The 14,475-nt window shown below is 50.4% G+C and overlaps 1 protein-coding gene across 1 annotated transcript; it reads left to right on the forward strand.

The window, feature by feature from the left end:
* Positions 1 to 3,041: 3,041 nt before the first annotated feature.
* Positions 3,042 to 14,475, forward strand: GTF3A (general transcription factor IIIA). Its single transcript, XM_059996160.1, has 10 exons — positions 3,042 to 3,065; positions 3,118 to 3,390; positions 5,587 to 5,687; positions 8,567 to 8,663; positions 9,033 to 9,121; positions 10,102 to 10,175; positions 11,680 to 11,760; positions 12,311 to 12,540; positions 13,569 to 13,628; positions 14,244 to 14,475. Exons 1-10 carry the CDS (start codon positions 3,042 to 3,044, stop codon positions 14,373 to 14,375), a joined length of 1,161 nt encoding a protein of 386 aa, XP_059852143.1. The 3' UTR covers positions 14,376 to 14,475.

Consider the following 14,475-nt stretch of genomic DNA (forward strand, 5'->3'; position numbering starts at 1 on the left):
CTCACATGGTCGTTGGTAGGATTCAGTTCCTCCAGGGCTGCTGGACCGAGGGCCTCAGTTCCTAGTTGGCTGTTGGCCACCCTCAGTTCTTTGCCCTGTGGGTTTCTCCAGCGTGGTTGCTGTTTTGTCACAGTGCACAAGCCCAGAAGGGAATGAAGGTCTGTTAGGAAGATGAAAGTCCCAGTGTTTTGTAACCTAATCACATCCCATCACCTTTGCCTTATGCTATTAGTTAGAAACAATTCACAGGGTCCAGTCTACCCCAAGGGGGTGGGTAATCACACAAGGATGTGAATACCAGTAAGCCGTGTTCACTGGAAGCTGTCAGAGCAGCCTGCCAACCGCAACTCAAGGGTAAGAATAGAAGGCAGGGCTTCCCTGGTGGCGCAGTGGTTGAGAGTCCGCCTGACGATGCAGGGGACGCGGGTTCGTGCCCCGGTCCGGGAAGATCCCACATGCCGCGGAGCAGCTGGGCCCGTGAGCCATGGCCGCTGAGCCTGTGTGTCCGGAGCCTGTGCTCCGCAATGGGAGAGGCCACAACAGTGAGAGGCCCGTGTAGCGCAAAAAAAAAAAAAAAAAAAGAATAGAAGGCATAGGCCAGCAGCAAGTGGGGAAAAAAATAAAGGCTACTAATTTTTGATTACTTATTATGTTGAGCCCTGAGCTAAGCACCTCGCATGAATTAACTGTCTCATATAAATCTCCCAGCAACACTGTGGCATAGATATCATTATTCCCATTGTACAGGTAACACACACTTCAGAGGAATTAAATAACTCTCTCTCAAGGCCAAATAGTAAATGGTAGAGCCAGGATTCAGAGTTGGGTTGCCAAACTACCAAGCCCATTCAGGGCCTGGAGGGGGCCTGAGCCCGGGGACCCCATTTCCCACCTGAGTGCTTTTACCTGAATTGTAGGAATAATAGCTAAGAGGAACAAAAATGCTTTGCAAATGCCAGTCTCGCAAACTTAAACCTAGAAAGTCTCAGGTGTTTTACGGAGAGATTAGAGGTAGGAGAGTGTTAAGGTAGGAAAGCGGTTGAGAGGCTGTTTCAGCTGTCCAGGCTCAGAGCAAAGCAAAGCTGGGCAGCAGGTGGGAGGGAATGGACAGGCAGGTGCACAAGTCGGCCAGGCCAGGGATGGGCAGATGGAAGGAGGAGGGACAGGGGCTGATTGCACTGGTGCGGGTGGGGCCCAAGAGACATCCTTTTCAGAAGCTCCTGGTGACTCCAGTGTGCTGCCAGGGTGAGGAGCACTGTTCTACATTTTCGTGGGTGGCAGACAGGGTCACACTGCCAATGGCAAGAAAGGCAGGGAGCAAGCGGGAGGGCGGGAGTGTAACCAGGTGGAGATGGTAAGATTGTTTCACTTGCAAATAATGTTGAGTTGGAGGTGACTGCTTGATGGTTTTTACTTTAGCAAAAAAAAAAAAAAAAATCCGCTCCTCATTCAGAAACGTGGGATGTTGAAAACACATTGAAGAGTAAACTGCAGAGAGGATAGAGGTGGACGATGGATCAGTTCATAGGAAAGAAAGAAAAGAAAAGGCACGGCCTGGGTTGTATCAGCTTCTTTACATGCAGAGTTGTTGGGAGAGCTAAGAGTTGCTGGGAAATGTGCTTGGCTCAGGGGGTGACACGTAATAAATGGAACTATCGGTTAATACAGTCGCATTCACTCCAAGAATGACTCCAGTGGTCCAGTTTAAAGGTAAGAAAAGAGATTCAAAGAACCTTATCCAAAGTCCTACAGGGAATAAATGTAGACTTAGACCTCAAAGTCGGTGCTCCCCGCTACAACACCTCACATCAGAGGGCTGAGCACGAAGACGTGGGTACCGAGAAGAAGGTGTGAAGAACAGTTGGTTAAGGAGATGGGAGAAGTTGGGAAGGCAGGAGCAGAGGCACGGGGCACGGTGTGCGTCAGGAGGCCAAGAGCAGGGCGGAAGAGGAAGAGGTTTACCACGCAACCCCGCCACGGCCAGGGGGCAGCGGAATGCGGAGGAGGTAGCCGGCACCGGCACCAGGGAAACCATTTAAGATGTGCACAGTTGTAGCAGGGCTGTCTGCGGACTTGTCCCCTGAAGAGGGGTCGGACCAGCAAAGGAGAAAAGCAGCATGTGGATGCGTGTCCCAGACTCCCTCTCCCAGTCCTCAGGACCCGACACGACAGGCCATTATCCTCGTGGGAGAGTCCTGGTTTGTTTTCAAAACTGCACTTTCTTCGCAGGGACTGCTCATCACCATCAGACAAGGGCTTGCCAAATGATTCAAAGTGATGCAGTCTGTGAAAAGTACACACCTGGGGGAACATCAGGCCATCCTGTCATTGTTATCCTCGTCCAAGGATGTCCTTTAAACATGTGGTCCCCATAAAGATACCCATACCATTCAAGCCTCTGAACAGTGCTTCTCAAATTCCAAGGTGCGTCACATCACCTGGAGACCTCTCCGATTCAAGCAGGTCCGAGGTTCCGATTTCTAACGAACGATGCTGCTGACCCGAAGACCACACTCTGAGCAGCAAGGCCTCAGGGCCATGGTCCCCAAACTTGTCTGAACGTTGGAATCACCTGGGGAATTTCCAGACTACGGATTCCCGTTTCCCAGTGACAGAAACTGTGATTTAATTGGTCCGGTATATGCTCTGGGCTTGGAAGTTTTAAAAAGGTTTCCACGTGATTTTAAGCAAGTTTAGGATGCACTGCCAGGGGGCTTGCAGAGGGAGCATGTAGAGAGCTTGCAGGAAATGAATCCATAAAGAAGACAAACCCAGCTTGTAGTAAGAACTGGATAGTTTAGATCATGCAAGGGTAGTACTTCGAAAAGGGTGGTGGCGGATGGGAACACATTTAACAGTCGCCTCGGGGTCCATCACAGGGCCTGCGACTCGCGGGCACCTTTTGCTGGGGGCGGGGGAGGATGAGGGCCTGGCCATTCTTTCCTCCCTTCCGCTCCTGCCCCAGGGCGGGAGGGGCGGGGGCCGGCGAGGAGCTTCTCAGAGCATGCGCAAAAGCGGGCCGGCGAGGAGCTTTCCGGAGCATGCGCTACTACGCCGGCGCTCCAGCCCCGCCCCGCCGGGGCCGCGCTACCGGAAGTGCAGTCGGATCGCGCGTAGGATCTCACGGAGCGGTCGGTCGGCCTCGGTTCGTGGCACGTGGCTCAGCACGTGGCCGAGTGCCTGACCCTGGGCACCCTGGAGCCGCCGGCCTCTGTCGCGGAGGCGGTGTCGTCCCTGACCATCGCCGACGCGTTCGTCGCGGCCGGCGAGAGCCTAGCCTCGCTGCCCCCGGCGCCCCGTCAGAGGTTCATCTGCTCCTTCCCCGACTGCAGCGCCAATTACAACAAGGCCTGGAAACTAGACGCGCACCTGTGCAAGCACACGGGGGAGGTAACGAGGCCGAAGGCGTGGCCGCGGGGGGCGTGGCGTCCAGGCCGGGGACTAGGGGTGCGGTGCGCGCCAGGTGGGCGCTGCCCGAAGGTCCCGCGCGTGGGTGCGCAGACGCGTTCAGCTTTGGCCTCCGGGACGCACAAGCGAACCAGCCATGCCTTAGGGCAGGGAAGGCCTGGGGAAGTAGACAGGGAGTTCTAGGACCGAGATATCCTTGCCGTGGGCTCAGGGCTCACTAAGCAACACTTTCCCCTTCTTTGACCTTGAGTGGTGGCCAGTCACCACGTCCCCATAACGTGTAAATATTTGCAAGGTTGGAATACTCCCTCCCACGCCCACCCACAACCTGCCTTAAAAGGCCCCGCCTCCTGGGACCGGAATGGAGGAGAACTTTAGAGTACTGGAGGTTTGCAAGCAGCATGTGTTCGTGCATTCATAGTTCAGTACCGTCCTGGCCCGGAGAGCAGCAGTTACGACAGGCAAGGCTTCTGCCGTCAGGGACCTTATGCTGTAAGCGGGAGGATAGCGGAATAAGTAGGAATGCGACGCAGTGAAGAGAGGGCTGCAGGAGGGTGGTCGGGAGAGGCCTCTCTCTTGACCTGAATGAGAAGGAAAGGTCCCAGCCCTGCAGACATTTGGGGGAGAAACAGCCCGGGCAGAGAGAACTGCCAGAGGAGCGTGTGGTCCTGGGGGTGGACGCCGGTCAACGTGATTGGGTGGGGGAACTATTCAAGGGGAGCCTGAGGGGCACGCCTGGAGGATCATTTGTAGGCCAGGGTACCAGTGGGTTTAGAGCCTGCGTTTTGTTTTGAGAGCAGTAGGAAGCCTTTGGAAGGTGACAGGTGAGCAAAGGGCGGCTCATGGAGGCCTAGGAATTGGCCGAGTTTCCCAGGATTTGGCAGTCTGGCTTCTCAGGGCCTCAGCTGAAGGCCGTTAACCAGGGTGCTGCAGCTCCTGCCTCCGCTCCTAGCACTTTCCTGACTTACAGGTCATCCCTCTGTGTGTCCTCACGCTGCCCGTCCCCCTCACCCCTGCAGCATTTGAAGGCTGACCGTTCCCTCCCCGGGACCTTGTCCCGCTCACTGACCCTTTCCCCTGGCTCCTCTCCCGCCCTCGAGGTTCTCCACCTGCCCCACTCTCTTGGCTTCTTCTTACCCTGTGACTGGCTTCCTTCATGACGTGCTTTATGCTTCGCCTTCCTCTCTTTCCTCTCGCCCGTTCAACCCCCCTAAATTCTGGGCCCTGTTACCAGGATGTCCCGATTAGACTTCACGTTTCCTTTCAGACTTGTGGGCTGTATTTAGGATATTGGCACTCCCAGCTTCCTTCACACAGGCTAGAAAACTTGGAGTCATGTCATCCCAAATCTCACATTAATTTGACAGACATTTTTCGAACGTCCTGCATGACAGGCTGTGCAGAGTTCTGTGCACCTGCCCTGGTAACGCAGCTCTTGTCTTCCTGTCCACCTGCTTTGCTACCAGTAGCGTCCTTTGAGGCCTTGGTACCTCCTTCCTGGACTGTTCTGGGGCATGTTTTCCATAGTTAAGTGCACAGAACTGGTTATAAGGGGGACATGTTTTGGCTTTTCCTACGGGTTCAGAGTGGAAGCCCTTCCTCCCAACTGCTGGGTCCCACGTGGTGGTTGCACTTCGGGCCGTGAGCTGTGTGTGTCCGGGCACCTGTGAGCTTTCTCGGTTGTGACACACTCTTCTGTAGCTGTGCCGGGCGTTCTCTGAGCAGACAGTGGGCTTGTCCAGATGAGACCGCCCGCCCTGGGCTCTGAGTGGATGCGGAGATGCTGTGCGGAAGGAGAGGATCAGTGCGCGCAGGCCGCGCTGAGAGCCGGCAGGAAATCTTTAAGGGGGCCGCTGCTGAAGCCGGGTGTAGGTCAGGAGCAGGTTCACAGTACTGTACGGTTACTGTGAAGGCTGCCCGCTGGTTTCACATGGTGTTCCTGGAACAGAACCTGCTGCAGCGACTTTGTGAGCAGCTGCGGCATTTCGGTTGTCGTGTAACCCCAGGCGGGAGATCCTTGCCTGGCCTCCTGTAGCAGGTGCTCAGCACTTACTGGGTGGAAACCACCTCTACAGACAGAGTCCACGGCTTTGCCCATCAGATAGTTTAGGGCTTGAAGTAACACCAGAGCCACTGACGCAGGCAGGATTGACGTGCTTTTTGTCGCCTTCCTGCTAGAGACCGTTTGTTTGTGACCATGACGGGTGCAGCAAGGCCTTCGTCAGGGACTGGCACCTCAGCCGCCACGCCCTGGTTCACACTGGAGAAAAGCCCTTTGTGTAAGTAGAGAACTGTCTTCAGGCCTCTGAAGTGGGCGGCGTTTGGCACAGAAAACTGGCTGATGACCTTCGAGGTGAAGAAAGCGGAGCTGCTTTGGCCTGCATCTCCTGAGACAGGGTTTGGAATGTGCAAAGAGCGTTGGGGCCTTGTGGGTCATTGCGTGTGATAACTTCAGGGACGCGTTCATCCGAAGTTGTCTTGAGTTTGCATCCTCTCGTCTCTCTTTAAAGTGTATCCTAAATGGGAAATCAACCTCGTAAAGTTCAGACCAGATGGAACATGGTTCCCTGGCAGATTCTGGGCTCTGTATCATCAGGGTCTTTACGAACCAGTCAGCTGCTGGGATAAGAGACATATGAACGAGGAAGTAGAGCTTTAACAGTTTATCTTCTCTTTCTTTCAATTAAGCCCCCACTCCTCTGCCATGCCAGTGTTAATTTCATTCTTCTCTGACAGAGTTGCTCATTATCTCTGAAAAGGTAGATATTACTGCTTTTCTTTTAAACCAGCTACTTTAAAGCAGTGGATCTCAAATTTGGGGTCCATCAGAATCACCTGGAGGGCTTGTTAAGTCACAGATGGGAGCAGCCCTCCTGCTCATCAGGAAGGACCAGGTAAAGTATATCCACACCCGTGGAATACTATACAGAGGGGAAAAGGAATGCAGGTGTTCCCTGTGAAACTAAGAAAATCTCTGGGGCTTATTAGTTGAAAAACCAAGGTTCCGAAGAGGGTGTATTTCGGGCTACCTGTTTGTGTGTAAAAAGGAGCAGGGGAGGTAGACAACAAGTCCTCTATTTGTATTTGCTTCTGTTTGTGTAAAGAAATCCTAAAGGCTACATAGCAAAACTAAAGAACGTTGTTGCCTGTCTTGGGAGTGGTGGGAGTCCTGGGTGGGTAGGGGCAGGGCTGGAAGGAACCATGCAGCTGTGTCCCTCTCCAGGCCTCTGGTTTCTGAGCTAAGTGGCCGTATACTATTTAAAACACTAAGTCTTAAATAAAAATGGGGGTGGATGTGGATGCGCGGGTTGGAGAGAACAGCGAGGGCTACTCCTGCTGGAGCAGGACGACTGCGGTGTCTCTTCCGGCTCGCTCTCCAGCCCACATCCCTCTCTTTAGCGCCAGATCCCCGAGTCCAGCTGCTTGCTGCGCGGCGTTATTTGGCTGTCTCCCTGGTTCCGTGGGGCTCAGGTCGCTGACAGTCCACAAGCTTTGTCTTTGGTCCTGTTCTTGTCAGGCGGCATCAGTGCCTGCTTGCTGACCCGCAGGACTCCTGGTTCTTCCCTCCCGTCCTCCACAGCAGAAGGTCTGCAAGGGCTGTCCTTACCCTCAGGGCCTCTCCCCTCCCCCAGCTGCCCGTGTCTCGGTTCAGGCGCTGGCCTGCACGCCTCACTTGAAGTCTGTTTCCCCGGCCCTCTCTCACATCACCCTCCAGATTGCTTCCTTTCCTAAAGCTGGGCAGTGGTTTTGAGCACTGCTTATGTAATGACCTTTGTGCCTGGGCACTTTTGTGGTCTTGCCCCATTTGCTGGACTCTGACAGGAAGTGGTGGTCCAGCTCTTCTTAACTGGGCAGCAGCACTCCCACCCCCAGCTTTGCCAGGGTGTCTCACGCCCCCTGTCTCTGCTGTTTGGTTCCTGGCAGGACTTTTCCTGGCCCTGTCCCGCCCCACAGTGGTGTTGGGTTAGATGTCTGTGTCAGGATTGAAGTCAAGAGTGACGGAAAACTCAGCCCAATAGAGGCTTAAACAGGATAGTCTCTGTTTCTCTTGCATAACTAAGATGCAGAAAGGCCGAGGTGGATAGGGGCTCTTCCTAACTTCCTCTGCAGTCCTCATGGTCCAAGATGGCTGTCGGAGCTCCAGCTGTCAATTCCTGCCACTGGGATGGAGGGAGGGGCAAAAGAGGTGTGCCCCCTTTTTAGACACCTGTGGGAGCTGAGCAGGATGGGCCAGCACTTAGCGGTGGGACCACAAGGGAGGCTGGAAGAAGCTCTGTTTCTGTTGGCTGTGAACCCAGCTGAAAGTCAGCGTTTTGTTCCTGAGGTCAGAAATAGCACGTGTTGGAACTCGGGGTGGGTGGTCTCTGCCACAGCACCCCTCTTGTGTCCTTCCAGTGGCCTCTGGGCATTTCTCCCCCCGTCACTCTGCACCTTTTTCTGCCTGTCCCTGTGGATAGCGTGGTGCCTGATAGGAGTGTTATTCGGGGTTTATCGGTGAATGATGGGTAAGATGAGGGCTTGTAAAGGAAGTCCTGCTTCATCCATCCGGCTTATGAAAACTCATCACAAAAAGAGCACATATTAAAAATCACAAAGAATTTAGATAATTCAAAGTCAAGATATAGAAACACTCATTAAGGGGAGCTACACCGGCTTGGTGATATGTCACAGGGCCTAATGGTTTATGGTTCTGTAAATATCTGTTTTTTACCTCTAATGATAAGCTGAAACCAGTTTTTTTGTTTGTTTGTTTGTTTGAGGTCTTTTTGGAAATGTAGTTTGTAGAGACATTTCAAGCAAAATTAAAGTTATCAGATTCTAACCTGAGAACAGTTTAACTTAAGCATGATTTAAGTCTAAGCAGGGTTTAGGCTTTTGGAACTAGTGTTTTTCATCTTCCCTCTGTCCACTGTATAATGTCTGCTACACCGTGCTTAATTTCAGAAGCCTAACAAGAAAATGCATCTCTCGTTACACGTAATCACGTCAAATTGAGAGGCGTTACGTGGTATGGCTTAACACTTTGGAATTTGTTAAAGACTATTTTTTATTATACTTTGGAATAATTAGCTTTTATAAAGTGGGAGGATGTACACATCTTAAAATTTCTCTTCCCTTGGTTTGTTAATATTTTGGTTTTTACACAATTTCCCAACAGTTGTACAGCTAGTGGCTGTGATCAGAAATTCAACACAAAAGCAAACTTGAAGAAACATTTTGAACGCAAACATGAAAACCAGCAAAAACAATATGTAGTAAGTATGAATGATTTTATAGGCTTAAATTCTGACTTTTTTATGTTTATTGCCTGTGTGTCTAAAATTTTCATCAACCAAATTTTGTTGGTCAAATATCTGAATTTAGTTTGACACTAGCTATCATAATAATGGTTTATTTTGAAAGCAGACTTTTTGCTAATTAAAGTATATTATTGGTAGACTACCCCAAATGAATCGTTTTTGCTGTTTCATATGTGTTACTCTTCAAAGCTTCTTGAATTTTATAGTAACTAAATGGGTGAAAGTAGCAAGTATGTAATTTCTGCGATATTTTTATCTTGAGAGGATTCTGTTATGAACTGTTCTGGATTTGTTTTTGAGACTACCAAACCTTTACTTAAACAGTGCAGTTTTGAAGGTTGTAAGAAGACCTTTAAGAAGCATCAGCAGCTGAAAATCCATCAGTGCCAGCACACCAACGAACCGCCGTTCAAGTAGGTACCTTACGTGGGTGAAACCTCTTAAAGTTCAGGTGGGGATAAGATTAAAATGCATAGGTTGCATACCAATGCTCAGAAGCAGTTTCTTAATCAACATTTTCCTGTTAAGTTGTACAGTGTATGCCCATTTATGTATTGGGCATTTCACAAGTTTGTGCTTTTGTTTCTCTAACAGAAAGATTTAATGTGTTTCAGAATAATTTGTGAAATTAGTACAATTGTGGTTAAGCTTGAAGGTAAGGCTTATGTCTTAACTACTCAAATAGAGCCTGTTCAGTGGCGCGAAATGTCCTTATGCAGATGCTAAGTATTCCTTTCCTGTAGAACAGAGGTATCTGGGCTTAGCCTGCATCAGAGAGGGTTTCAGGACGAACAGGAAGAGGTGACTGGACGCGTTGGAAGACACCTGCAAAGGGCACCTGCTGATGGCCGTCCTGCGAGCCCTGGCTGGCGCTTTGCACGGCTGGGCAGTCCCCTGCCTGGGACTTGTTGCCGTTGACAGTGCCCGTCCCTGCTTGCAGCTCTGCCGCCTCTTCCTGTGCCGCTGGTGGCCTGAGCGCAGAAGGGGCGCCCAGAGGCCATGCATCTGCTGCTGTTTTCTTTTCACACCATCCCATGGCAACATCATTAGAAAAACTAGACGCAAATGACTCATGATGGCTTAGGTGTTTACCCGAGCCATCTTTTTGTTGCCATGAAAACGGTATATTTTCAGAGGTATAAAGGTGAAAACTGTTTAATGTGATCACATAAACAAAAAAAAAAGTAATGACTTTTTTCTCTCAGTTTGTTCTGCCCAAGGCTGGTGAAGTAACTTGCATTTCATCTACAACTAGGTCTGAATTTGAAATCCCATTTTTATGACTGGTTTGGTTGTGGGAAGAGGAAACTTTGGCAGGATGAGGACGACATACTATTTAAGTACAGTTCTGTCTGAAAACGGATCAGCTAACGCTCGTGTGTTGTTGACCCAGGTGTACCCACGAAGGATGTGGAAAACACTTTGCCTCCCCCAGCAGTCTGAAGCGACATGGGAAGGTCCACGAGGGTATGTACTGGTGCCTGCTCTGACGGGCACACCAGCAGTAGAGCGTGTTAATTCTCTGACTGCTCGAGTCTGTGGTCATCCCAAGAAGCCGAAACTGCTTGGGCAGGGGCTCCATCTGCCTGTTCAGGTTTTATGCTCTTGACCAAAGAGGTGCTGGGTGTCGTGTCTGCCCTTCCACTCCTTGTTGTTGCTGTTGAGAGTTAACGTTTATTGTTTACAGCCGTGCCTGCTTATGCTTCTTCCTTGTGAAAGGGTTGGAACTCCAGCAGTGGCTTTGCTGCTTCAGCTGCTTTTAACCTCTTCTCTTTCCTTTCCTTGTTGGCATTCAAAGGACTTGGATTATAGTTTGAGGTTTTTGGAGTAATCAGGTTGTAACTTTTTTCAGAAAGACTTGATTAAGCCAACAGCTTGAATCTCTTCTGTTTCCATGAAGGATTTTTGATACATATTCCAGTTTCCCAAACCTTAGAATTTATGTGACTTAAAAAAAAATGTATTTATTTATTTATTTTTGGCTGCGTTGGGTCTTCGTTGCTGTGCGCGGGTTTTCTCTAGTTGCGGCGAGCGGGGGCTACTCTTTGTTGTGGTGCGCGGGCTTCTCCTTGCGGTGGCTTCTCTTGTTGGGTAGCATAGGCCCTAGGCGCGCAGGCTTCGTTAGTTGTGGCACGTGGGCTCAGTAGTTGTGGCTCGTGGGCTCTAGAGCACAGGCTCAGTAGTTGTGGCGCACGGGCTTAGTTGCTCCACGGGCTGTGGATCTTCCCGGACCAGGGCTCGAACTTGTCTCCCCTGTATTGGCAGGTGGATTCTTAACCACTGCGTCACCAGGAAAGTCCCCCCTTTTTTTTTTTAAAAGACAAGAGACTAGTAGTTGAGTCTTTTAGTTTCTCTCTGGTATTTAACTGGGTGAAGCTCAGGCTGACTGTTACACTGACTAATCCAGTTCAAGTGCTTTGCACAGTGTCCATTTTTGTTCACAGAGTTTTTCTCTGGAATCTTTTCTTTTTTCCCTTAGCTGCTTCTTCCTAGTTCTTTTTTGCAGCATGAAATTTACAAGATATTGGCACTACAGGAAGCGGGGGGCGGGCAAGGTTATCCTTGGTGGTTTATCCAGGGCAAAGGGCTGAGTAAAAAAAGAGGCAAAGGTAAAGCTCGGGGAGGGGAAAGGGGCCTTGAGCCATGGAGGCGGAGTTGGGGGAGTGCATCACAGCAGCTGGGAGTTCGTGGGCCGTGTACCCAGCCCACTGAGAACAGGAGAGGGAGGGCCTCCTCCTGAAGCCCTGCTGAAGGGAGAGCCTATATGAAGGACCTTGACATGCAGTTGTTTGGTTTTACTGTAAAATACACTTTTCTTAGTTTTCATAGCTACCTTGCAGTCTAATTTTGTTTTGATAATTTGCTTGATTTTTTGATAATTATTTTCCTTTCAGTCTAATTATGATTGGTGTTTATGCCGAGTATTCACAAAAGGCCATGCACCAATCTGTTTTTTTTTTTTTTGGAATAGGCTATATGTGTCAAAAAGAATGTTCCTTTGTGGCAAAAACATGGACAGAGCTTCTGAAACATGTGAGAGAAGCCCATAAAGGTAAGGCAGGCATGAGGGGCATATGAATATCTGCCCCTGTGGAACTGACCGAGTGCTTTTAAAGGGTGAAACGTTAAATGTGAACTTGAAAGTACAGAGTTTCTATAGTGTGTCTGGGAAGTCCAGGGTACCTCAGCTGTTTGACACGTGAGCAGAGATCTGTGGTCCTGGGCCGAGGCCTGTGCACCTATTAAAGGCTCGGGCAGGTGAGGCCTCCGGGGAGGCCCTGGCTGATGTCCGCGGGGCAGTCTGGGAAGTGTGCCCTGTGTGTTGGGGGACACGGAAGAAAACCGGTCCGTTGAACTCCCTCCCCTTGCTGCACCTCCGGGTGGAGAACCCCTGCTGCTTGCAGACAAAAACAGGGACTTCATGCCATGTAGGAACTTGGAAAAATTGAGGCACACTGGAGTTAGTTTCCTCCCAGATTTCTGATCTATGTGTCATCATAAGGTTTTGGGCATCGAATATGTCGCTTGATACATTCCAAATTAGTTTTTCCTGTATGGTAACACATGGGAAGTGGGCTCAGTTTGCTAGTCTGCTCCCGCAGAGGACGTAACATGTGACGTGTGCCAGAAGACGTTTAAGCGCAAGGATTTCCTGAAGCAGCATATGAGAATTCACGCCCCGGAGAGGGACGTGTGTCGGTGCCCCAGGGAAGGCTGCGGCCGCACCTACACCACCGTGTTCAACCTCCAGAGCCACATCCTCTCGTTCCACGAGGAGTGGCGCCCGTTCGTGTGTGAGCACGCCAGCTGCGGCAAGGCATTTGCCATGAAGGTGAGCGCCCGCCCGGGCGCCGTCCTTGGGGGCTGCTGGGCTCCAGGGAGCCTGGCCCCAGGCGGCAGATGGGAGGCTGGGGGGGACTCGGGCCCTTCACTCCTGCTCCAGCAGGAGTGGTTCTTCACCAGACTCTGCGAGCAGACAGATTCGCCCCTGCCAGTGCTGTGCTCAAAGTCTGGCCCTCAGCATCGCCAGGAACTTGCGAGCAATGCACATCCAGACCCCCTGAATCAGAAGTTCGGGGGATGGGCCCAGTCATGTTTGTTCTAACGAACTTTCCAGGTGATTCTTACGTGACGGAATTTGAGACCCAGTGGCCTCTGGTACCATGTGCTTATTATTTATGAGTCTGTTGATATTTGGGGTGTCCTTCTGGGCTGCCATCATCTGGGGATTGAGAAGGGGAGCAAGAGACAAGGACATGGGGGACCTTAGAGCTTCGGGACACTGGTCTAGACTTGGAGACCGTGACCCCAGGTGGAGGGGCCCATGCGGCTCTGAGGACCCGCGCCCGGTTGGTGCTCTCACAGGCGCTCGTGTGAACAATGGTAGAGACTGAAGTTGGGGTGAGGCTGGCTTAGCACAGCCCAGACCGTGAGGAAACCACGGAACTGCTGGTGGTCAGTGTTCGTGCTGAGGACAGCAGGACTTGGGTCAGATTTTCCACTGGTGTTTGGCGATGCTGATGACACAGATTCAGTTAGAAGAGCCTCCTTCAGCTCGGAAGGGTTTTCAGAACTCGCCCCCCAAACCCCTTACTATGAAAGAACTAGGAAGCCACAGGCACACGTGGTGAAAATGTATACACTCCTAACCTGGGTCCTTGGAAAAGGCAGTGATTTTAGTCCAAGATTTAAGGGACAGTTCCGCTCCAGTGGTAGAAGTCAGATCCCTCAACAGAATGTAACAGAAAGAAGGCTGTCCGTTCATTTAAATGACTCATGGGGTTTTCATATTAGCAGACACCAAATACCAAGTGGCAGTGTTTTACAAATAAAACTGTTTTTCTTTTTCCTTCATTGTAGCAGAGCCTCAGCAGGCATGCTGTTGTGCATGACCCTGACAAGAAAAAAATGAAGCTCAAAGTAAGTTGAGACTTAGCAAGCTGTTAACTTTAAAACATAAATTGGCTTAAACTAGATGCAATCTATTTAGCATATTTTCAACTACCTATTACTGTGTGAGGCTGTACTACTGTACAAAGCAATTGTGTGGATTTCACTTTCTTACTTCACGACAGTAGTTTTGTTGTTGTGTATACTGCGATCGTTGTATACCTGATAGGTATACGACTCCAGTAGTTTTGATTTTGAATTCGAGTTACAGTCGTCCCTTGGTATCCATGGGGAATTGGTTCCAGGAACCCCCAGGATACCAAAATCCGCAGGTGCCCAAGTAAAGTTACATGAGGATTTTCGACTGCGCAGGTGTCCATGTGCCTAACCCCCCCCCCAAGTTCAAGGGGCAGTTGTATTTGCATTTAACCTCCGCACATCTTCCATATACCTTAAATCATCTCCATGTTACTCACAATACCTAATACAATGAAAACGCTATGTAAATTGTTGGCACACGGTAAATTCAAATTTTGCTTTTTGGAACTTTCTGGATTTTTCTTTTTTTAAAATATTTTTGATCAGCTGTTGGTTGACCCGCAGATACAGAGGCCTGCCTGTAATCTGTCTTCCTTACTCCCAAAGGTGAGACCGTCTCATGAAAAACGGAGTCTGGCCTCTCGGCTCAGTGGGTACCTCCCTCCTAAAAGGACACAGGACCAGGGCGTGTCTTTGCCCAGAAATGGGGAGACTGAACTGCCTTCTGAACTGCACTAAAGGCAAGGTGCCCTCTGCCGTGGCGACGCTGGCCCCAGCTACACACCAGACTGCTTTGTTTGAAGGACCGCAGACCAGCCAGCTCAGTTATTTTCTCTCA

The sequence above is a fragment of the Delphinus delphis genome, chromosome 18 (genome assembly GCF_949987515.2).
Source record: "Delphinus delphis chromosome 18, mDelDel1.2, whole genome shotgun sequence".
In the NCBI taxonomy this organism is placed as follows: Eukaryota; Metazoa; Chordata; class Mammalia; order Artiodactyla; family Delphinidae; genus Delphinus; species Delphinus delphis.

What these genes read in the sequence shown, in the direction of transcription:
- GTF3A (XM_059996160.1), top strand. Translation starts at nt 3,042, where the DNA reads ATGCGCTACTACGCCGGCGCTCCA. An exon ending in ACATGGGAAGGTCCACGAGG is followed by an intron (nt 10,176 to 11,679) that starts GTATGTACTGGT and finishes TTTTTGGAATAG; the next exon opens with GCTATATGTGTCAAAAAGAA. An exon ending in TGTGAGAGAAGCCCATAAAG is followed by an intron (nt 11,761 to 12,310) that starts GTAAGGCAGGCA and finishes CTGCTCCCGCAG; the next exon opens with AGGACGTAACATGTGACGTG.